At 35.5% G+C, this 23978-nt stretch overlaps 1 protein-coding gene across 8 annotated transcripts in view; it reads left to right on the forward strand.

Annotated features, from left to right (window-relative positions):
• Window positions 1-23978, forward strand: part of EPHA7 (EPH receptor A7) — a 163412-nt gene that overhangs the window by 75720 nt on the left and 63714 nt on the right. Inside the window, exon 6 of one of the 8 annotated variants that reach the window (XM_071806747.1) lies at window positions 14657-15288. The exons of the other annotated variants lie outside the window; for them this stretch is intronic. Coding sequence (XP_071662848.1) covers window positions 14657-14784 — 128 coding nt within the window. The 3' untranslated portion in view covers window positions 14785-15288. Of the gene's footprint in view, window positions 1-14656; window positions 15289-23978 lie in introns of those variants that run through there. 8 annotated transcript variants of the gene reach the window in all.

A 23978-nucleotide genomic window follows, 5' to 3' on the forward strand; every position in this document is an offset into this window, starting at 1 on the left:
CCTGTCACGGGAATAAGGAGTTCTCACACATGTATGTCCTAACCTGAAGTTTCACTGGTGTTTTTCTAGTCCTCTTTCCTTTCTCTTCTCAAGCCTCATTTCTTGCCCCTCATCTTTCCTTTCTTTCTTGTCTCAGTGACAGCGTTGTTCTATGAAATAACAGTGCATCACCAGTGTTGCTGGCATTTTGCAATTACCTAAATCATTAGTATCACTCAGAAGTTGAAACATCACAGTCTACTTACAGGTCAAATTCCAAAGGTTTTCACAATTACTGTTATTGCAGTTGTAAATGAGGGTTTTAGCTGTCACCTCTATCAATTAATATAGTTCATCTTCTTTTAAAGCAGTTATAATTTATATGCAATAAAGAATTACATCCTCCTCATGGTTTTGGAAACACAGAGAATAGAACTTACCAGTCCAGTAAATACCACATTTTCTAAATTTTTTACTACTGTAGTGAGATAAGCCATTTTTTTTTAAAAAAAAGAAGACAGAAATTGTGGCCTCTTTATCTTTTCCTGTGCCGCACAAAAATGTATTCACTTTAATGGAATGCCATAATGCACTCCTAAACTGTCAGATTTCTAAATATGAGCCATACATCATGACAGTGCAGAACAATGTATTTTGTACCAAAGCAGTTCTATTACAGAAGCTGAAAATATGTTAATCCTACCTTGATCATCAGGGACCCATATGAATTTCCTTTACTCTTTTAACCTTGAACTGAATAGGTGATTCAACTTTTGAATTTTTTAAGGAAAATTTACTCAACTACAAACAATATTTTGGTTTATAATACTATTGATGACTTCATAGACATCAGTAATTATTATTTGCACATATGAAAAATATTAAATCTCAAAGATTCTTTTGTTACACTTCTTTTTTTTTTCACCAGAGGAATTCTCTGAGGGCTTTCATTTTTTGCTTGTAATTTGTATACATTTTGAGCTACAATACTAATTGTTTTATTGTGCTTTATAAAGTTTGGACATAAAACTGCTCACAGTTTCTGTTGATCACAGATTGCACTGAAATGTAGGCTACTGTTGGAAAATCTGGCCACAGATCTGTTTTACAGATTTATAGATTTTTGCACTGAGTTGTCTCAAACGTAATTTTATATTAGGAACACCTGAAATCACCATTCTAAAATATCTTTTCACCTTTCAGAAAATTATCGAGTTAAGTGACCAGTGCTAATTGTATTTTTAAATCCATTTTGGGGGAGGAGTATGAAGGAAAAAAATGTAGTAAGGTGAGGTTATTTGTATTAGAGTGGATAAAATACATATTTTTTTTGTTGGAGTTTATGAATTTGAAGTACTACCAAAAACGTCTGGTATTGCAAAATATGAAAGTAATTAGATTTTGCTAACTGGTTGTGAAGGAAAATGAAATCCACTCTGGTATCCTCATCACATGAAACATTTTGAGGATTTTTTTTTTTGGTCATGAACATACATGTGACAGAAAAATTCAAGATAAATAAATGGCTGTAGTACAGATTAAATACAGTGTAATATCTGCAGATATTAACTGGGATAAAAATTAAACAGAAGATGCTCAGACTCCTGTAAAAGTTGAAAGCAAATTCTTCAGTTTCTTTGCATTAGGTGCTGTATTGTTGTAATTGCTTTGTTGTCTTTAACTGACCTTAATAAAATAAAAAGCAGTTTGAAACGAGAAGCTTGATATTGGCTGTATGATTAATGACAATGAACTGCAGATCAGGTTTTTTTTAAAAAAGACATTAAACCATTTATACTTTAGTTTAAAAAAAAATTAGATTTGGTTTCTTTTTAATAAATATGGAGTCATTTATATTTTAGAGTTTAACACAATTATTTGCTTCTAAAGAGTCCAAGAGTGGCCACTTGGAAAATAAAAATTAGTCTTCAGTATGAGTACGTGGACGCCATCAAAGATTACACTCATTGCAATGCTTCAGCATCATGAGGACATGAGCCTGAAGAAACTTCAAACAGGTGGTTTAATTCCACATTAAAAAGTGCTAATTATCTCTGTTATACAGGTGAAAAGGAAAGATACAAAGTCCTTGAAAGGACCTGAGTGTTGGGTCCTGCATTCATAATCCAGATGCCAGTGTTAAGAAAGCAAGAGAACAGTTTCCTCTTATTCTCAGTTGTGGTTCCACACATCTCATGTAAAGGAAATTATGGGATAGAGTGATTTTAAGCACAGAGGAGAACAGGAATATCGTATCAGTAGCCCATTATTAGGAGGGATCAAGAATAGTATGAAATGTCACCTTCTGCTTATAGAAAGTCAGGTGCCTCAGGAGAAGGATTCAGGAGAAACATGCCGCAAGAAAAGCTGTTGGACCTGGTTAGCTTCTGCCTTTTATTTGGAACAGGAGTGTATATGGACTTGAGAGCCAGAAAACCTGTCCAGAAGTGTGTGCGCCAGTAATCATGAATTTTTGAGAAAAGAACAGGCTCAGTCTTCTGTTAAAATAGGGTGCTAGAGCTCAGAAATACTGCTCTGGCATTATGCTGTAGCCTGTGAAATGGGAGAGTCATTTCGCTTCTTTAACTGATGAGTTTAACTCTTTTCTGTAGGAATACCCTAATTTTTAGGCCACAGAGTCATGTTTATGTGTAGTACCTAATTTTCTTCCTTTCTTATTGCCTTTCTTTCACACGACAGAGATTCAGCAGGAATGACAAAGAGAGACTCCTTGCTTCCACAAATTTCACTAATATTTGGAAATACACTGGGACAGAATGTTGGGAAGAAATTACAAACTAATTGTCAGCTTAATGGAATGACTAGTGCTGATGTGAAAACAACTAGGTGATTTTGTAACATGAGATATTTAGGCTGGAAACTTTCAAGTTTTCTAACCATCAGAGCAGTGAGATTCTGGACTAGCGTTTTGATGGGAATAGTGGGAGACATAATCTGATTTTAAGACAGAGCTTGGTCCATTCTTCTTGAAGGAATGACATCACGTGGTTGCCTGAGATGGCAGGTAACTGGATATGGTGATCCCAAAGTGCCCTTCCACTCCTACTTTCTTAATTAGGAAAAGACTTTATATTTTGTTATGTTCTCCAGTTTCTCAGAAACATTTCACCTGTAATTTGATGGTGGTGGTTTTTATTGCTTAAGAGAGGTTGCACATAGAAAAGAAAAATCTTTGTTGAGATTGCAGAAGTCTGGTAATTGATATGTGAACTGGAGATGATGAAATAGCTGCATGTAGGGTAAGAAACAAGGAGGACACTGTTCACATTGAAATGGCTGAACGGGATGTATAAACAATTATGACAGTTTGTATAACTGTTTTAATATTGATGTCAAGACCGATAAAGCATAGAGTAAGTGTTGTTTCACTGGATAGTGTAAATTTAGAAGGTGAGCAAAGACTTATCCCCAGTTTGTTTACTTTTAAATGAATGTTGCGTTTGTTAACCTTTTAGGATCTGTAAATTCTGCTTCATTGATACTAAAAATACATTTGACTATATTATGATTTCGCCGTTTTTTAACCAAAACACTTACTTTTTGTAATTTGTGGGAGGACAAATCATGTTGTAGTCACTAAAAGGAGTACTCAGACATATTGTTTTACATTGGTACTACAGTTAAATGAGTTCAAATCAGCTTTAAAGAAAGATTATGTTATGCCATCAGTAAGTCAGATTCAGAAGACAAATTTATAGTCCTTAATACTAACTGATTCTTATGATGAATTTTAAACAAGTTTTGCCTTTGTGTAGCACAAAAACTAGATGCTAAAAGGCTTTTCTGCTACAGGTAATAGTAGTATAGTCTATGTAGTTTATAAGTTTAAGGGACTCTTTGGAAAATGGTGTTTTTCTTAGCTTTGTTAATGTTACATATCTAACATCTGAAAAGCTTCTGCTTTCTTATGTTGTTCTGCTAATGACTCAGCACCTTTCTGGCAATCACACAAGAGGCATGTCATTCATAATCAAGGTGCTAAAATGAAGTTTTGAATGCCATAATAAGGAGGTACTTTGCAGCGAGTCATTAACTTGCTGTATGGCATGAAATCCCTGGAGGAGGGTCTTTAAGGTTGCAGGTTATAAGTAATGACATAACTGCCTGATGATGTAGAAATATGACCGAGGTTTTAAAATGTGGTTTCTCTGAATGCTTCAGATGCTGGATATCCACTGTGCCTGATTTTCAACAGTGATTACTGTGGGGAACTGTTCCTTTCAAAGGTTCAGGAAGGAAGATATGGCAGTAGGACAGCTCACCTTGCACCAAGTTGGTCACTCAGGCTTCAGGGATGCAGCAAAGCAGACACCTGCCAGACTCCTTGGCAGGAGTATTTGCTGCATAATTGAAGTGCCACTGGACTTGTAGGCAATTAGCATCTCTGAAAATCATGATGTGAGTTACAAAAATAAAGCAATTGAAAAGTGGAGGCTACTTCTGAAGAATTTGTGCATTTGTATGAATTGCTCATGTACTTTTTTAAAAATTATATATCATTATTTGAAACTTAGGTAGAAAAGAAAATGGATTTCTCCATTGCTGATCATAGTTAATTTATCAAAAAAGTAGAGTTCTGAAAGGAATTGCTTTTTAAAACATTGTGGGATTTCAATCCATTTTTCTTCCTTTAACAGATTGATCTGTCATTCTTGAAAGATCAGCAAAATCCCACAAAGACCTAGTATTTTTTGTACAGCTTTTGAACATCATAAAATTGATTCTTTTATATATGTGAGAGTGTGTACATTTATATGGGTTTTAATAACCTGCATTCATCTACTTTCCACTCTTGTTTAACCTTAAAGTAACAATCTAGAAATTTTCCAGGTTGTTGTATATTCGCCAGAGTTTAGTTCATGGTCTGTTGTTATTTACTTAGTTGCCAAGGTTAAATTACATGAATATTTGACTTACAGTCACTGTAGGTATACTTCTTTAAGCTGTTTCTCTTCACTTATCAGACTGAATTATGCTGGGGAGTATTATTACTGGAATGGGATATCTGCAGTGAGAATCTAGATGTTGAAAGAAGTGCTAAGGATGATTCAGAAGACAGTTCTTTCTTACTGTTATGCTGAACCCATTGTCCTCTGTGGGAAAAAGGAACTTGCAATTGGATTTGTTGCTTTTTGAACGGAATAAAAAAAACTGAAGTCCTGTCAGCTGTAGCCTTGGCACAATATGCAAGAGGAGAGGTATTAACCTCAGTGTCCTGAGCAAATTCCAGTTTGAGTAATTATGTCTCACATCCCTGTTGTTCCCCATGTAGCTTCAGTTGCATTATCCATTCATTTCCTGTCCCAAACCTTTGTGTAGCATTTCCATGTGCTTTTTAACAGTTTCCACATTTCACCCTAGAGCTAACTGTAATCATCTTTCTTTGTCCCCATATACAGACACAGAATAATTGTGAAACTCTTTGCAAGCTCATAGAGAAGCTAGCCAAAGGCCAACTGCATTAACTAAATTAAGATAAAATTCTAGATCCAGCACAATCTGAATTTAAAGCAGGGCATGAAATGGCCTTAGTGGCATGCGTAATAGGTAATCTGCTCATGTCAGTGGAGAGAGGACAGATGACTATTCTCATCACTTTAGACACATCTGAATCATTTAACACAGTTGATCATGAGATTGTACTTTCTTGTTTGAGAGAAGTAGTGGGATCCGAAGTAATACACTAAAATGGCTGGCATTCTTCCCGGACAAACACATCCAATGAGTAGTCAGGGCAGACTGCCTTTCTGTTCTTCATTCTGGTGTTCTTCAAGAATCAGTTTTATTGCTATCTCTTTTTGGCATCTGTACTCAGCTACTGTGTAAACAGGTCAGATGGTATGCTTGGGAAATATGCAGATAGTATACATTTCCTTTAGTACTCTGAGACCGTTAACCATTCCAGTTTCACTGTAGTGACAACTGATTGCAAGAAAACAGCACAGAAATGAAGTATAATTGATTAAAACTGAACCCAAATGAGGCAGAGGTGGTACTAGTAAGAATAAAATGACAAGTCCATGAGTTCCCAGGCCTGGTATAGTAACCTCTGGTTAAAGTTATACGTCATTTTTTGATCAATGCATTCTGTGTTGACACTAAAACAGCCACAGAGTGACATCTGATAGCTAAAACTGTCCATATTTGCTCTTTAGGTAAGAGAGTCTACCTCATCCCACTGAGTTTTGAAGTGGGTGCAGTTATTTGAGCATTTACTGCTTCTCCCTTGGAAAACAGCAGTGCAGTAGATCTGAGCATAAAGCTCTTAGTGGATAGGGAAAGTTATCTAATACAAAAGCCTGTAGCAACTCAGACTACCATGAGCACATCAGTCTGCCTTACACTGGCTTTTCAGAGAATTAAGCTTAACTTCAGTCTCCACTCTTTATCTTCAAGACTCTCTGGCCTGGGCTCAGATATCTAAAAGGCTATCTCAAGCCCCAGTGCTTGATAGCTTCACTGCTGGAAGTTCTCCAGTAGATTTCTTCACAGTAAATGTAAGGCTTATCTATAGGAAAGAGCATACAGCAGTACAGTTTGCATCAAAGTCTCTGAGTTAATTCCCAAGGAATCTGATGGCTATCAAAATATTGCCTTATTTCTCTGTGTGATGCAAATTTCTTGGACTTGCTTCTATCTTGATACAGTTACAGAGAAACAGCCATAATAGAACAAAAAGGCACTTTCCAGCTCAGAGGTTCAGTTACCCTTTCCTCTGCTCCTTGAGAAAGGATGAGAAATATACATTATATTCATATGCTTCTGTATTTGGAAAGATGCCTAGCTTTATAAACTAGTACAGCTCAAAGGACTACAGTGAAAATATGTCACGTTATAACAGATGAATATATAGATGGAAAATCATTATTACAAGAACTTGCTGGATTATATGGCTCATAAGCTTTGCTTCTAAAGAAGTGCTAGACTAATTTTTGTTCTGTTATAAATCACAGACATAGATAACAATGCAATATCTATACTGAAGCTAAATACTAAAATAATGAAATAAATGTTATGATTTAGGATTATTTTGAAAAATATTATTCCTCAGTGTTAGTCAATAGCCAGATGCTGAATACAGAACAATAAAAAACCTAATTTGTTCATGTACAATGCTGGATATTGATCTTGTTTTTTAAATCTTAATTTTTAAAAAAAAATATATTTTGCAAAAATAAGTTCCGTTCTGTTATTTTCTGACTAATTCTAATAGGACTTCTTTTGGAGAACTTAGAAATACAGAAGGTAGTGAAGTGGATTATCTACATGTGGCTCTGCACATAACTTCATAATATTTAGCTTATTTCTGGAACTCATATCTCTCACAATTTCATTTGTTACTGAGGTTTTTTGTAATGTTTCCTTAGTAAAAAATATGAAGGGAAAGAAAGACAGATATGTATTTTTCACAGTTTGATTGTCTTAACTTGTTAGATACAATAGCACTAGGTATTAGACTGAAATGTGTTCATTAATGAGAACTGTTAGGTGATAATTTATTCAATATAATATAATACATTTTTCTAGCCCAAACTCCTTTTTTACTGATACCTTTGTACTCATGTAGATAGACAAAGCATTGCTAAGTGAACCAGAAAGGATAAAATGTACAAACCTAAATCTTTGTGCAGAATTTCAATAACTTTCTCATGATCGTTTTAATTTCTGTTATTTAATTTCAGCAGCTGGGAAAAACCTTCTGGGTTTCCTATGTACTGGACCTTGGTAATAAGAATAAACTCAGAACAAAATAATGAGAAAGGTGTATCAAAAAGTTTCAGAAGTCTCTGATGTGGAGTCTAAACTGTTAATTGCTTGCCATGTCTACTTAAAGCACATTCCTGGGTGACATTTCTTTTTTCTTTATATTAGAAGAAATTATTAGATCTAGAAATAGTTTTTTTCTTGTATTTTTATAAGGAACAAATGTAACAGAATAGAAGAAGGTGTAATATCCAAAATACAATTTAACTTTCTAAAACAGAAATGTATGTAGTTGTTAAGAAGAACTTTGTAGCTAAATGGGTCTGATGTCTCTTTAGTAAGAAAATTTTAGCATTACTCCATTCACTTCAATAAAATTACTCTTGGCTTTCATTAACAAAAATTACAGTAGCATCACACCTTTCAGCCTTCTTGGGTTTCTACTAGGATGTCTCTGAATGTTAAATCACAGTATAGTCTATTCATCCATTATTTTGCTGTTTGCTTACTTATGTTATTGCAACTGTTTAAAGGCCCTGACTGGGGTGGAGAGTTGTTCTGTTTTTTTCTTTAAGATGAAACTGTACAAAACACATGCTGGTCTGAATCAGCTAGTCTTTTGAGCTAAATAGACTTGTATCCATTATTTTCAAGATGTTGTTCGTGAAGGTGTAAGATTATGTCAGGACTCTGGCATGTGCAGTTGAGGATTCTCAGAAGGAGCAATTTACAGGTCCCAGCAAGTATAGCAGGAAAAAAAAAAAAATACTTGAGCTTCTTGTGGCTAGGATTAGTCTTCCTGCTCAGCCATTGTGCTGTCCCTGTTTCACAACAACCACTCAGGCTTTCACAGTGACAGAATTGGGGCTGCCCCACACCTTCTGTCAGGTTCCCAGCAGGGGAACGGAATGTGAAAAGCACTTAGTGCAATTTAAACCTTGATCCTCGTTCAGACTTGGTATATTAGTGCGTTGGCAGGTACCATTCCTAGTGCCCTCTCATTACCACACTGAACTTTCTAACATGATTTTGACAGTTCAAGCAAGAGCCACATCCACAGTGTTGCTTTGCCTTTACTTGAGGACTTTTATTTCTTTGCTCAAGAAGATCCGAATATTCACATGTTAACAGTAATGGGATAGGCATCTGTCTGATACAAAGGTGTGTACACAGCTATGACTCCAGAGTGTGGTGTACATGTGGAAGTCAATTCAGACTGGTAGTACATCTAGGACTCTGGTAGGATGTTGGCTTCACTGTTCCTATAGGTGTCCCTGCTCACAAAAAGGGGGAATATTTTGTTTTCATAAGACTCTGAAACACTGCAGCTATCATATCAGTTTAGTGAAGTACAGATTTCAGCTCTGTGTTTGCAACCGCAGCGCTTGGGAGCAGGCAGACAGCCCCACCAGCCTTGCCTGCCTCCAGGGTGTTGCTGTTCATCCCAAGGGTGAGGCAGAGGGACTGGGAGCTATTTATAGCTGCCGCTGTACATCCGTCAGGTCTTGCAGTCACGTAGGCACTTGCAAGGACTCTGCAAGAGACAAAGTGGAGATTTATCATCTCGGGATTTCTCTTTTATTTATCTCTTCTTTTTGCACCAAATTCCTTCCATTGGATTTTGTGGGTTTGAGGCAGACTACAAATAGCTGGTTTTGTTTTCTTCTAAATATACACATCAGAAGAACAGAAGAGTGAAGGGCCACCTGGAGTTAAGATTTTAATATTTCAGTTGTTACAAACCAAGTCCAAAACCAACATTTTTTTCCCCGGCAGATTTGGTGTGAAAATGTTTAGTTGAGCAGATGGAGCAACAGCTGGTAGTGTACATGTTTATTGGGATAGTTGGCATTTTGCTGCATCCAAAACTGATATCAAGCTCAAAGATGCTAAGAAGCAGGAATGACTGGAAGCTGAGATGATACTCCATTAGATTAGCTAGGAGGAAATTTCTTCAATTTTTAGTACTTTGGCCTTGTAAGAGTAATTTTAATCCAGCAGGAAGTTGAACATTTAAAACTAAAATTAAAAAATATGTCAAAATAGGTAAACATTTGCTATTATGATGCTTTAACAAACAGCCTGAGGAGCGCAGAATATAACCCAGAATGTATTGATGTTGAAGGCCTAGTTAGCAAATAACATGCATCTGCTGATGTTTAATTATCATGTATGCTTTGCTGGCAGATTTCAGAATCTGCATAGTTCATATTTACCAGTGTAATCTCTTGTTTCACAGAGGACATTCGGCTGCAAGTTTGAGAGAGGAGAGAGCACATGAATAATAGTGATGAACCAAAGAAACAGAATAGATATGTTTAGACGATAATGATTTTACAGTTGTATCTAATGCACACAGTGAGGTTTGATATCCCATTGTGCCAGGCACTGTAGAAACAGTGGGGGGAGAGTCCCTCTGCCAGGGAGTCTAAAGAAAGACAACAGACTCAAATGCTGAAAACTTCATTTCAAACAAGGATTTCAGCTTAAAGCTCTTTAGGACAATCTTAATAGTAGCAAGGGACATAAGGGTACTCTTTCTCTATCCCAGGCCATGCACTAGTTTTATGACAGTGTGTGATATTATACTGTTTAGATCTATAATTTTGCATACACTTATATGATGCATCAGGACTCCTGATGTCAACAATATTTCTGGAATTAGATTCTTAGAAGGCTGAACAGTTTCATTTTTTTTTATTTCTTCCCCATATTATTATTTTTTCCCAGTATAATTGTTCCTCCTGTGCAACTTTTTTCCAGAGATCATAGGTTCATCTTGGACTCTGAAGAAAAACAGAATGTGCCCCTCTCATCTCCATAATACATAGCATTTGATAGCACTGGCACAGTAAAGATCTGTTCCAGTAGCATTCTGGTACAGATGGGCCAATGTACGGGAAGTGAGATTTATTAATGTATATTTCTATTCTGTAAGGGGCAAAGATTTTTTGCCTTATTTTTGGCATGTAATGTTCTGAAGCAGACTCCTTCGTTTCTTCTCATTGCACAGGTAGCAGAGGAGAGTATCTCTCCAGACACATAAAATGGCTGCATTATAAATGAAAATCTAAAGAGAACCAAACTGCTTTACTAGATGACCAGTGATGCCTGTCACCTCTTTGCCGGTGGGCTGTGAATGCACAGTGTACTAAAATGTAACAGTGCCTTCAATAACAAAATAACAGCAAGTGACATTGTGCAAACTCTGAGCAATTCCGCTTACCTTAGGGCATCTTTGGAGTCTGCTATAATACAGAATGCCCCCCTCAACTGTCATCTCCTGGGGCCCGTTCCAATTTCCATCATAGTCCAGCCTGGGAAACATGAAAAAGTGCCGGAAAGGCACCTTAATCCTACATTTCACTGAACTGGACTTCTTGTACAGAATTCAAGTGCTGTGTTTCTTCCTTGTTGGAACGTTGCATAATAAAATAATAATGTAGTAGCATTTAAAGATGTTTCAATCATAGACTGACGGTACCTGGAAAAAAATTAGTCAAACATTCAAATTGGTGATGTCCCTTTTTAAAGCATAGGGCTGTCTGTTTTTAAAGCACATACACAGTCATGCACTCTAATGCACTCACCCAATGGCGGGGCAATAGCATAAAACGAAGTTATAATTATGCAAGTTTAATGATGGTGAAACAATAGTACTTTATGAGAATAACAGCCATGGTGTTTTATAAAGCAATAGGCTTGTTACACATACTTGACTCTTGCTAATTCCACAAGATGGAAAATACAGTTTCCGTAATATAGTGTGCGGAGGCATGCGGAACCCCTTACTAACAGGATTATCTCCTAGTTATGTCCAGAATCTTTTGGGGAACATAGGAGTCAGTAAGCTTACTCTTATCTCACCATTTAGCTTCTCAATGTTGTCTCATGGATTTGCTAATTGTGTCAGTCCATACTGGCTCCAGAGCACTAAGCATTACCACAAGTATGCAAGCTTTGGTTAAAAAATATTTTAAAACTGGCATTTTTGCAGTTTAGTATTTTATCATTAAATCGGATAAACAGAAAGGATATTTTACTGTCTTTTTTTCTTTTTAATATTTTTCAATTTGAGCTTTATGTTGATTTTTCAAGAACATATAGCAATAGTAGCACCTAATTATGAAAATTATGTTACATGACATCGAATTATAATGAAAATTTACAAGTTGTGTTCTTACCTTGTGTAATGAACTTGGACAAAAACGCTTTGTATACTAATTGCTGCACTCCCATAAAAAAACTAATATGACTGAACTTCAACCCCAAGAAATAGCATAGAAATATAAAGCTTATCTTTTGAAAGCCCTTTTTAATGGGGAAAACAAAAACATACATACATTTCCATTAAAATTAATATATACTTTTAGTAAAATTTCACTATGCTAAAAACACACTTGTTCTTGGTTTCTAATGAAACCTAGCATTTAATAAACTAGTATTTTTTAAGGACAGGTGGGAAAAAAAAATAAAAGGAATTTTCTAGTCTCAGCTGTCTTGCTTTATTTTATTTTAATGGCAGATCATGGCATATTTCACTGAAATTTAGCAGACGTACTTCACACTAAATCCGGTTGCAGTTTTCACTGATGTCTGGTGGTGAATAGTAAAGTATAAATAGATAAGAAAATATATGTCTGAGATTTAGGACCATACCTTACTTTATGAAAGCATGCCTGCAGGATTTAGCCTTTTCAGTAGGGTATCAAAATCGGAAATGTTTCCCAAAATAGTGCATAGCAGAGACAATAAGAATCATCTAAATTAGGAAAATGTTTATATTTCACTTGGGCTTTATAAATAGGTGGAAATATTGGACTGCTAGTGAGAAAAACAGACTAGATTGGTGGAAGGTTCAGCTGTTATAAACAGATAAACAATAAAAGTCCTTGCATAATCTGTTATGATTAGGAGTTGAAAATTAAAATTTAATGTAGCAATGCATACAGAAATGAATATGAATGTGTTCTGAGGAAGGAAACACTTTACATAAAAATATTATTGCAAGCGATGTTGTAGTCCCAGTGAAGACATAGCAATTTATTTTATTTTTACAAATGTATACTGATATACTTACCATTGCTATGGGGACATTGATGATACAACAATGGGCTATACCTGGAAAAAAACAGTGAAAGTCAATGGATAAAGGAAACCAGTTTGCTAATTAAAAGTCTTAATGTGTATCTGAACAAGTTGCTAGTAAAACAGAGACTGCATGTTTTCCTCCTATTGCAGGAACCTTGAGACACTCTTGTCTGCATATCCTCTGCCTTCTTCAAAGCAACTAGAGTTTGAGTGTAGTTCTTTTGAATGCCAGAGCTACAGGCAAGTGCGGATTAGAGTTCCTGAGTAAGGCTATCTATACATCTTCACTGGCTTATAAAGGCAAGCCTTTGGCTGGTTTATGGTGTTTGCTTGTCTTTTGGGAAGCCAAAGACATAGATAATTTTAGTAAATTTGATCTTTCATATCATGTTTTTAGTTGTTTATTATAGGTTTTTTCATTCTTCCTCACTTCTGTTTGCCAAATCAAAACAACATGTTTATCTTCTTTTATATATTGTGAAGAAAAAAGAGGCATCAATAACATAAAAATTGAAAGTCTTTGCCATGTTTATTTTTGTTATACAAAAAGAATACGTGATTTAAAAGATATTTTAAGATGGTGTTCCTGTGTCTTGCTTCTTCATTCCTAGTCATCCACTTTGGATTAATGAAGGTTGGCTTTCTCATAGCAATTTTATTGGACTGGATTTCAAACACAGTATCTCTTGTTGTTGTATATGTCAGCACATTCAGTTGTAATGTAAAATATATCCAAATACAAAAAATGAAAGGATAGTGGTTGTTTAAGTTGGGACAAAATTGAAAGAATCTTCTTCTTCCACCTGGTTAGTATAGTTTGCTTTGTTCTGATAAACAAAGGTTTTTATAATGGTAAGCAGCCTTTTCACACTTATCAGTCGTGACATGATGGATTCATTAATTTACTGATTCTGGAACCAGCTGCCCCTATCTACTGCTGCTGCAATTAAAAAAATCAGTCTGTTAAAATATGAATAATTTAATAAATCTCATGCTTTCAGATTTATGTATTTATTATCTGCTAGTCATGATAGAACCTATAGCTAATATATATTTTTTTAAAAAAGCTAAATAATAATAAATAAATCAGAAGGATGTCTTGTATTACAAAGCAAGTCTTTTTCATGGTTGTCATCTCTGGGCAAAGAAATATTGCTGGTGGCTGTAGAGAAGCAAGGATAATCTCACTGCCTCACACTGTTGCTAAATACAAATAGCAGTAATAGTCTTATCTGTGGAGAAATGTTCTTATTAAATTGACAGAGTTGGGTCAGTGAATGACCTTTTTGTTTAATGTAATAATTACATTATGTTTTCACAGAGATATGCCTTGTAAGGTTCATGTCCTAAGTATAGGAAAATCCCTAGGAAAATCTGATGTACTGATTATTTTCTAATCTTCATATACATCATAAATAAGGGTAACAATTATTATGCAGTCTTGCAGTAGAAATTTCTGATGAAGAGATACCAAGTGTTATTGAAGATTTGAAAGGAAATCATTGGCAGAGTGTAGAAAAGTATCCAAATATCTCAGCTCCAAGTTTTGTTCCTTATTCATTTAGTCATACTGATTACTTAAGGTGAGCTTTGTGTCTAATTTGTTATGTAATTACTTTTTCTTATGGCATTGTCTGGTTAAACTACACACGTGGACTGCATTCACCTAAGCTGTTAGAAATGGGATAGCAGTCTGACTGATTTATTATTCATATTTTGCATGGGCACCTGGAAATACTGTACATTTTTTTCTTTGTCAGCAAGAATCCCTTCATCTCTGTTCCTATTTTCCATCCTTAGTTTTATACTGTCTTTTTTCTCACCTGTTCTGAATAGTCTATCTATTTTATCCTTCAAATAGTGGATCAAGCCACCTGGAAGCCAAGACCAGGCCAAGATAAAGGACGGAAAAAGTTATGTGCACAGCCAAAGCAGCATTATCCCCTCTATCAGTGCATTGATGTTGGCAGATGTTTGTTCTACTCATAGGGCATATTCTCCAAGGGAAACTCTCAAAGGCTGAACAGACTTCAGGAGCATCCTGGCCACTTCAGCTCTGCAGCTGGCATGCTGTGCAGAAAAAGGGAACTATAATTTGCCTGGATATATTTCACCTCTCTGCACCATTGGAAAAGCTTCTGTTGCAATAACCCAAGGCAGCAAGAAGGAAAAGGAGTGAAACTGCCTTCATTTCTTTGGGATGTGTTACTTTAAACTCGCCTTCAGCAGAACTCTATCAGTGTCTTGTCCAGAAAGCAGCTTTGTAAGAATACTTCTGTTTGGGCTATACCACATACTACAGGGGTTTGGGTCTTTTAAAGAAGATAGAGATCAGATTTTGCATTATACTGTTACCATCACTTTCTTCCCCTCCCCTTGTCACTTCTACCCCTTCACCACAGCACTTTTAGTGTCAGGCTTCCTAGGCAACACTTCTCTTTCACTCAAATTTCTCTCCTACCTAAAAGATTTAGTGACTCCTCCCCAAACATTTTAGGGGTGAGGAGAAATAAAAATATGTAGCTTGTTTAGCAAGAGAAGGGCAGGTAGGAAATACTCATAAGTTAATAATGCATGCATCTCATTCTAGAAGAATCTTCCAGCCAAAAAAGCAGCAAATCCCGTGATATTTTGCATCTTGATATTCTGACCACGTAATGATAGCTACAATGCAGTTAACAGAGCATTAAGTTTTGTGACCCAGAGATCTCTTTCCAGTCACAGAAGAGTGATGATTTGTCAGATAGGATTTATTTACTGACTCTAAGAAATTCCAAACATTGAACAACATATTGCCAAAGAGAGGAAGGACAGAAAGGATCTAGGAAGTGTGTCAGGCAAACAGACATATCTCCAAATTTTCTTAGCCTGTTCCATTAGAGACGAAGAACTTCCCAAATCAGAATATGCAAATCAAGCTGTGACTCTCAATAGAAGTGGCATTTCCAAAAGTTGTTGATCCATTGTGATCAGAAACATCAATATTGCCTAGATTTTACTGGAGATTAGGAAAAAAAAAAAAAAAAGAGTAAAATAAATCTATTTTTAGTGCAGACATTCAGTGTTTCAAAGGGAGTAGTTTATGATGATGAACTAACCAAAGATTGATGAGCATGTTATTGGTCAGGCTATGTGAATGTGATAGCAAGAAAAGGCAAATTCATGCCTTCTGTCAAAAAGAATATGAAGTACTCACTCCACAGAAACTATATGGTTGCAATAGAAGCTTCTGAAGCTTCTTTTTAAAGAACTTCTTATCTAAAGGAAGCTTTCTCAGGAAATAAAAGAGAGGGTGGAGAAACTTGAAGTCCTGGTATGTTAAAGTCTTATATCCACAGCAATCAGGAGCTAATACTGATTTGATGGTTTTGAAGCAGTCTCTGGTTTAATATCTTTCCAGCAGGCATTTTAGCTTCTCAAGAGTTCCAACCTCTATAAGAAATTTAACTTGGATAACCAGTTTTTCTTTTTGTTTGTTTGTTGTTCTTTTGTTTTGTTTTATGCACTACTTCAGCCATTGCATTTGAGCCTTGTCCTGTAAGTAAACATAATTGCAGTTATTGTCTTCTGTCAGTGTTAATTTTAGCTGAGTATGCAAGTGTTGCCACTATTTTGGGACTCTGAGATATGATCTTGGCTATTTGTCAGTCTAAGTTCTCCAGCTGAAATACTTGCTCCTTACAAAGTGGCAGACAAGTTCCATTCCAGATATGGAAAACCAATATTTGACATGGGCTTCCTTGATGTTTTTGTTTTGTTTTGTTTTCCTTTATTCCTGTTTAGTTTTAGGACAGAGAGAGAATCTCTGTCGGTTTAACAGCAAAGATGACTAAAGAAAGGCTAAAACAAATTAGTAATAATAAGAAGAAATAAACAAACCCTGGAATGAGTGTCAAATAAATCTTTTTACTGGATAGTTTGCAAGTCAGTAAAGAAGGGAATCTGAGCAGAATGGACAGTCCTTAGCTGGCAGAGGAAATGAAGTCTTGCCAGGGGAAACTGATTCACAGAGGGAAGATAGTATGTATGCCTCAAGGGTCACTTTCTCATAGTTTTAAAGTTCAGATAACACATCAATTTACATTTGGTATGACATAATAGAAAAGACAAGTTTAAGGAATACCTCTGTTAAAGAATTTTATTTTCTCTTAACACCAAAGTAAAATAAACTCTGTATATCTGTATTTCTCTAAGGAGGATCTTAAATGTGCCTTGGGTTTTTTTTTTCCACTTCTCAGCATCAGAGTAGTATATTTAATAGTATTTTTCTCTGCTCTCTAATTCTTTTCTTCATTTAAAGTTTGTTTACTCCATAGATATTTTTTATTTGCCATCACAGCAAAATAACTTTATTGCCAAAAATATCCTGAGAACATTATACTCAATATCAGAGGACTCCAGTTGTAATAAGGAAGTTTTTTTCTGATATACAACCATCTATCCTTCCTATACAAATGTAGCAATTTAAGGGATTGAACAATATAATTCCTTCTTCAAATGTTTGTATTATGTGCAGCTTTTTTAACAGTGCAGAAATTTTTAACAATTTTGGTTTTGGTATAGTGTCTGAACCTGCATTATGAGAAGGGAAGCTAAACAGTCTTCATTTGTAGAAGATCATGTTGGAGTAAGACAAGGAATGTACGCTTTTTGCTGTGAAGGAGTTATGCATTTTGTGGAGTGCCATAGTGAACTGACATATGGGTGTCACTTTCTCTACTCAATAATCAGAACTTCTTAAATGTCTCCATGGTTCTTCTTTATCCCAGTCACATTTCTTGTAATGCAGAAACCTTGTTCACAGTGTTGCAGCCATGACCAATACCTGTTTTCTGAGGCTAAGGAGTGATATCCAGAGTCAAGAGAAGTTTAGCAAATTTTTGTTTCATTCCTCATAACGTTCTGGAGACGTAAAGAACAGTTAATTGGAAATGAGTAACAAGATCTGTGTAAGTGTTTAGTTAGTTCAGCTTGTGACTCATGTCAGCTGTGTGCAAACAAATGAAGACTCATCTTGAGAGAGGAGACATAGCATTTTAGTAGGTGAACTCTCTTCTATGAGGAGCACAGAACAAAGGATTTTGACAATTGAATTCCTCCTTGAATATCTTCTATTTCCCTCAGGAAGAAAGATGAGAGTATTTAAAGATTGGTCTGAATCTTTAAATGAACTCAGTCAAGCAGTTCTCAGGGGTGGTATCCCTGTTATCTCTAGAAAGGGTCTTGTTACAGGCCATGTATACTGAATTAATAAAATGAAAATCTGCTACTTCAGGAATGTTCCTGTTTCTGTACGTATTCCCTTCTGAGTCTGAATGTCAGTTGTGACTTTCATTTCTTCAGGTTATTCAGAATAAAAACTTGTAAAACAAGGACTGTGGAAGGGTAATTTAACATTATAAAAATTTGTGGTGTTGATTTAATAAAACTAGCTAGGTACAATATTTATCAACTGAGCTAAACTTGAAGCATTACTGACAGTAATAATCATGGGGCCTTATTATGATATCAGGACTTTGCTGCCTATCTTGTCAGGGACAAAGCATATCATGCTGCTGGAATCTACTGGCAACACTACAGCACAAAGATCAGCCCCTGCAGGTTTAATCAGAACTTTTAAAAAAGCTAAAACTCTCAAAACTACCAGTCATATCCTCTGGGAGCTTGTCATGAGATCTTAGAGAGCACAGTCCGCATTTTCTTAAAGGATATTTTCAAATCGTATTTAAAGTATTGTGCTTGATCAAATTTCACATCTCAAAATCTGCATAGTCAAGGAAGAGGAAATGAAGACAATTAATTTGATCAAACATTTGTGGAGTGTAAATCCAGGATCTCAAAGATAAGCTTAGAATACAAGACTAACCCATAAGATTTTAATACCATGGATCTGTTCATATAACTAGTACATGTGTTGATGAGCATTTATATATCTGCGTACATCCCTTTACTGCTATTATACAAGAAGCTTCCTTAGTGTAACTTCAACCAAACGGAATAAAAATAAGTTTGATTTAAACCAAGACAACTCTTTGTAAGCCTGAGTAGTTTAAGAACAGTTTTGGGGTTGGTTTTATTTTGATGGTGTGGTTTTGTGTCTTTTAAGTATATTGAGGCACCTTGAGAACATGTAGAGATGGAATTTTCAAAATAATTTAAAAAGCTGATTGTGAGAGCAGAAACAGTCCTCTAATCTGATATATACAATTTGAAGCATCTAGGACCTCATACAGATCTGAAGTGGACAAATATGTGTCTTATCTATGAATCCTTGATAATTTATAGGATTCTTGTAGAACTGAATGTCTTTGTCCATAGAGTATATCTTGCCAAAATAAGAGTAGTGTGCCCAGGTTATATAGAAAATCACACAGAATCTCTCATTCCTTAGGTAGGATTTATAAATGTGAAACTATTTAATTAAGAGTTACTAGTCATCTTTGTAGGATTTCTGGTTTGGCCTAATCCTTTCTTCCCAAGAATTTGTATGTAAAAATGCCTCTAAGACTCAATTCTTCTTACTTCAAAGGTCCAAGATTTGAAAGGCAGGGCTAAGGAACTACAAACCACATGAAAATTCACCTTGAAGTTAATGTGACAACAAGTGTATTCATTTCTAGATGGATTCTTTCTATGCTATTCCCTCTGCAGCATATATGAGGCTGATGAGACATGAAGCAAACTGCAAGAAATGGACTCTGAAAGGAAGAATGCGCCAGAGCCCAGAAGTGCCAGGCAGAGATCTTTCAACCAAGTGCTCTAGCATTCATGTATAAACCCAGAGTAACTTAAGTGAGATTTTGCCTGAGCACAGTTTGCTTAATGTTTATTACACATAATTAAAATATAGTTTTTAGCCCTTTCTCTGAAAAGGATTAAGATATGAAGGACAAATATATCTGCTTTGCGTTCATTTATCTTAAATATAGTGAGAGTATGGTAATGTAGTGGAATAGATTTTAAAAAGCTAGTTGCTGTGGGTGGGCTGTTTAGTTTGGACTTGATCCCACAAAATACCGATTTTGACAAAACAGGTAAGCAAAACTCAGCATATTCTTAAATCTCATTGACTTTAATTGGCTGAACATCTAAGCACAGGCTTTCGGAATTTACAGAACTGAAGCTTGTCAAGGTATTCATTGATAGATGGGCTGGTTAAAAATATCTTTGTCCTTCCTACCTATTTCTTGCATCAGATTAAGCAATTTCAGAATCAGAAAACGAAAATATTTGTTTAGAAAGGGATTACTTCTAAATATATGATTTATTTTCTGTCAGTGCTACCCTTCAGGAAAAAGATGTCAACAAAGAAAAAAAAAACAAATGCAGAAAACCCTTTCTCTGGCTTTGTTACTCATTTCAGTTAAATGATTGATTCACTGTAGGTCAGAATCAAATCTAGTATAACCCAGAGCTGTATCAGGGTGAATTTGGCAATAAGGTATCATGCATTCCCAGAAGCATGAGTAGCAAAGCACTGATTCAACAAACAATCTCTGTGATAGTTTGTATTAGAATTAGCATTTCAGCAAAGTAACAAGGTTTATGCAGAAAAGGGGTGGTTTGGAGTTTATTTATTTGTTCATTCATTTATTTTTCCCACGCTAATATGAAAGAGATGGTGAGTATAAATCATCTTCCTCTTTGTGTATTCACACTCAATCCATTTGTTGAAATACAGAGCTAAAGCTGCTTTCTGGAGCAGCCCATACTTTACCATATTGAAGATTTTCAGAAATTAAAGCTTTTCAAAACATAATCTCTTCCAGGAGGCAGGGAAGGAAAGAATCTTGCCAGACATTCATCTTGTTAAAGAATGACTGAATGATTTATAAAGTAACATTCAGACTGATTTCATTGTTGAGGCTGGAGCAGATCACATTCTGAATTTATTGCAGCTTGGGCTAGATTAATCTGCAGGCCAGTTATTTCCCAGTTGTGAGCTTTGCTGATTCCACCTTCTTCTATTTCCTCTCTCTTCTTCCTCTTCCATTGCCACTTTCCCCTTCCTCTTTCCCTTTACCCACATTTTTTTTTTTTTCAAAGACTCAAAACAAAGTGGATTAATTTTGATTTAGTTTGAAAGAGCAATGAAAGTCACATTTTTATTTCTAAAGCTTCCTGCTAAGGAAGGGCAGTGCTTGGATATTTCTTTCTTGGGGTTTATTCAAAACTCTCTCACTTGCCAGAGCAGGTGATGAAGAGTGCATGTGAGTTCAATTCAGTGAGTCATTGAGAAACAGATTGTAGTTTTCAGGAGCAATAAAGGTTTGGCATGGGTAGATCCTGAGATTGAGCTTTGAGTTATCATATGGCACATCACTCATTAGTGATTAAGCCTCAAAGGCTTCGAAACAGTGAGCATTTCATGAAATATAAAGAATATATTGTATACTTGCACCACTTCAACTTACTTTGTGCCTTCGATTCTGTTTTCTTGTCTCTTCTTTTAAACAGTGTATTTAGAAAGCTTCTCTCTCACTTTGTCTGTTTATGCGGTCTGAAATCATAGCCTACCCGCCGCCCCAAAAAAAAATCCTCTTCAACATTCATAAGGAAAAATGCTGAAATTTAAGAGCTACCAAAAGGTTTTCAATATTTTCATATGAATACAAAGAATCTTCATCCTCTTTAAAAAGTGTTCTTCTTTCCATCTGTCCAAGTACTGAAACCTGCTTTCCAGAAAGCATATCCCTGCTGGTAGACACCAGAAAACTATTTAGAAACCCTGTATATCTTTTTATAGCAGTAATTACACAGTGATTGCTAGATTTGAATAGCATGACATTTCATTTGATCTGATAACCTGGAAGTGCCACAAAAAATGTAATAAAAATTTACAAATTTAATGTCACTGTAGATATTTTAATTTTGATGCCTTTACACATATACATTTCCTTCTCTTAGAGTCTTGTTTGTAATATTGGAAGCTCAGAGAAGTCTTGAAAATATATCATGTTTGAAGGGTCTTAAGTAAATGTAAGGATGCAATAAGGCATTTGTATTAGAAAAAACTCTTTTGTTTGTGTGTTGGGGGGGGGCGCTGTTTTTTTGTTTGTTTTTTCCTAATGTTGTGCTGTACCCTAGATGTCATCCTGAGGTAAGGAGTAGGAGTACTTTGGGATCCCATGAAAACAACTGTATTCCAATCTAGGAGCACACATACCTTAAGTAGGTGTATTACCAGCAGAAGGCAAAAAACAGGAGTGTGGCCCACTTGCAGCCCAGCATCTGGGGATCCCGTCCCTGTTCCCCTGTTCGCATGTGGAGGCAGGCAGACCACTAAACTGCAGCATGCTCAGAAGACTGGTTAAACTTTCCCCTTCTTCATTCTACTCCTCTTTTGCACCCGTCTATGCTATGGAGTCAAAACGAAGCATTTGAGCAGACATTTTGGCAGGCGTAAAAGTACAAATCTTTCACCCCAGCTTCAAAGCCTGGAAGGAGAGAGGGAGACATTGATCCACAGAGAGGTGCCAGATCCACAGTGCTCTGTAGCAGGAATGCTGGGGCACTTCCAGATCTCTCTTTGTTTAAACTATGCAGCCATTTGAAATCTAGCTAATGTGAAGAGAATTCACAAACTGATAGCGTGCAGTGCTTCCCTTGTTAAGGGTTAATTATTATTCGCCTTTCCTTGCACCATATGGTGGACTTTTGTTTGCTCTCAATACATCTCCTTTCAACAGCTCTGCAGATTAGAAAGTGAATCTCATTAGCTAACAAACACTATCATTTTTACTTCTGATTTACATTTTTTTACATTGTTTTATATATTTTCATACGCTTTACTTATTGTCAAGTATAACTAGATCTCGTTAATGAATATTGGCATTTATTTTTAATATTTCTTTTGAAAAAATATATACTTTTTTTTTTCTTATACTCTCTGTAGTAAGAATAAGGGTTTTCTTTCTGTACCTAATAGTTGTGTTTATGATGAAGTATGACCATGGATGTGCATACTCTTTAAATCACGAAAGTTTAAATCACTTGTAGCTACTGGATCAATGTCAAGCATCTCCAAGTAAAACTGGTTTTACGAATCCAAAGTTGCCTTAAACATATTTAGTTTCATGATAATCCTAGCCTAGATGTGGGTACAGATAGAACCAAGACAGGGCAAAGACAATTAGGCTTATAGTTGCTTAAGCATTTGCATTCCAGCTCTTATTTTTTGGCTAAGATGTTTCAGACTGATAGGATTTCTGTTTCTTTGCTTAGTAGTTTGTGGAAGAAGAAAACTGGACTTTTGAAATAAAATCTTCATCTTTTGTATTAAGTGAAAAGTGAAAGGGTGGAATGTTTATTTATGACTTATTAATATATACATATTTATTTGAACCACACTTACAGCAAAATAACCAAGAATCGTGAGGAGAAATTTTAACAAAAAATTAGTGACTATTGATTCTTATTTTTTCTTTTTAATATTCTGATGAAATTGAGTTTTGATCTTCTGTAATCACAAGTGCTGGGACAGTACTGATATTGCATACACCTTTTATTGAGTGTTGTGTAGATGTTCATGAACATTCATATTGATGAATACTAGTGAACACAAGATATTGGAAAATTGTAAATATTGCACGTGTTATCTTTCCCTTGTTATTGTTAATATAATATTAAAAACACTTTAGGAGCTACTGGAAACAATCACTATTGTAATGTTAAAATATTTATTCCATTGTAATTGCCATTACCATGCACTACTAATAATATTGCTGTCTGGTTATACCACTGATATTATTGATTATTAATGGTAGACTAAGAAAGAGAATTCTGCAAGTACATTATAAATATTCAGAGAAATTGAATATTAATTCTTGTAGCATACTTGTGGTATACAGTTTTGGATAGCATGCCTGCATTGGAACTAGCTTTAAATGATTGTTTATCCCATTTGCTGCTCCATTTTCATATTTTTCTAGATATTTATATACTTTTTCTCCTTATGACTCACCTTTTCCTGGCTTATTGTTCAAAGAATCTTTACTCCAAAATCTGTGATAAGAACTGTTACAGTGAACATTATTTCTGATGTCACAAACCAACTTTATGATTTTTCTGCAGGACTGGGTCCTGAAAACCAAGACAGAAATAGAAGTAGCCTATCTTGTTTCATACAGCTATTTCTGCTAAAGGCAGAAAAGGGGAAGGAGTGATGTATAAAGCATGGGAAA

Source organism: Patagioenas fasciata, chromosome 3 (assembly GCF_037038585.1).
Source record: "Patagioenas fasciata isolate bPatFas1 chromosome 3, bPatFas1.hap1, whole genome shotgun sequence".
Classification (NCBI taxonomy): Eukaryota; Metazoa; Chordata; class Aves; order Columbiformes; family Columbidae; genus Patagioenas; species Patagioenas fasciata.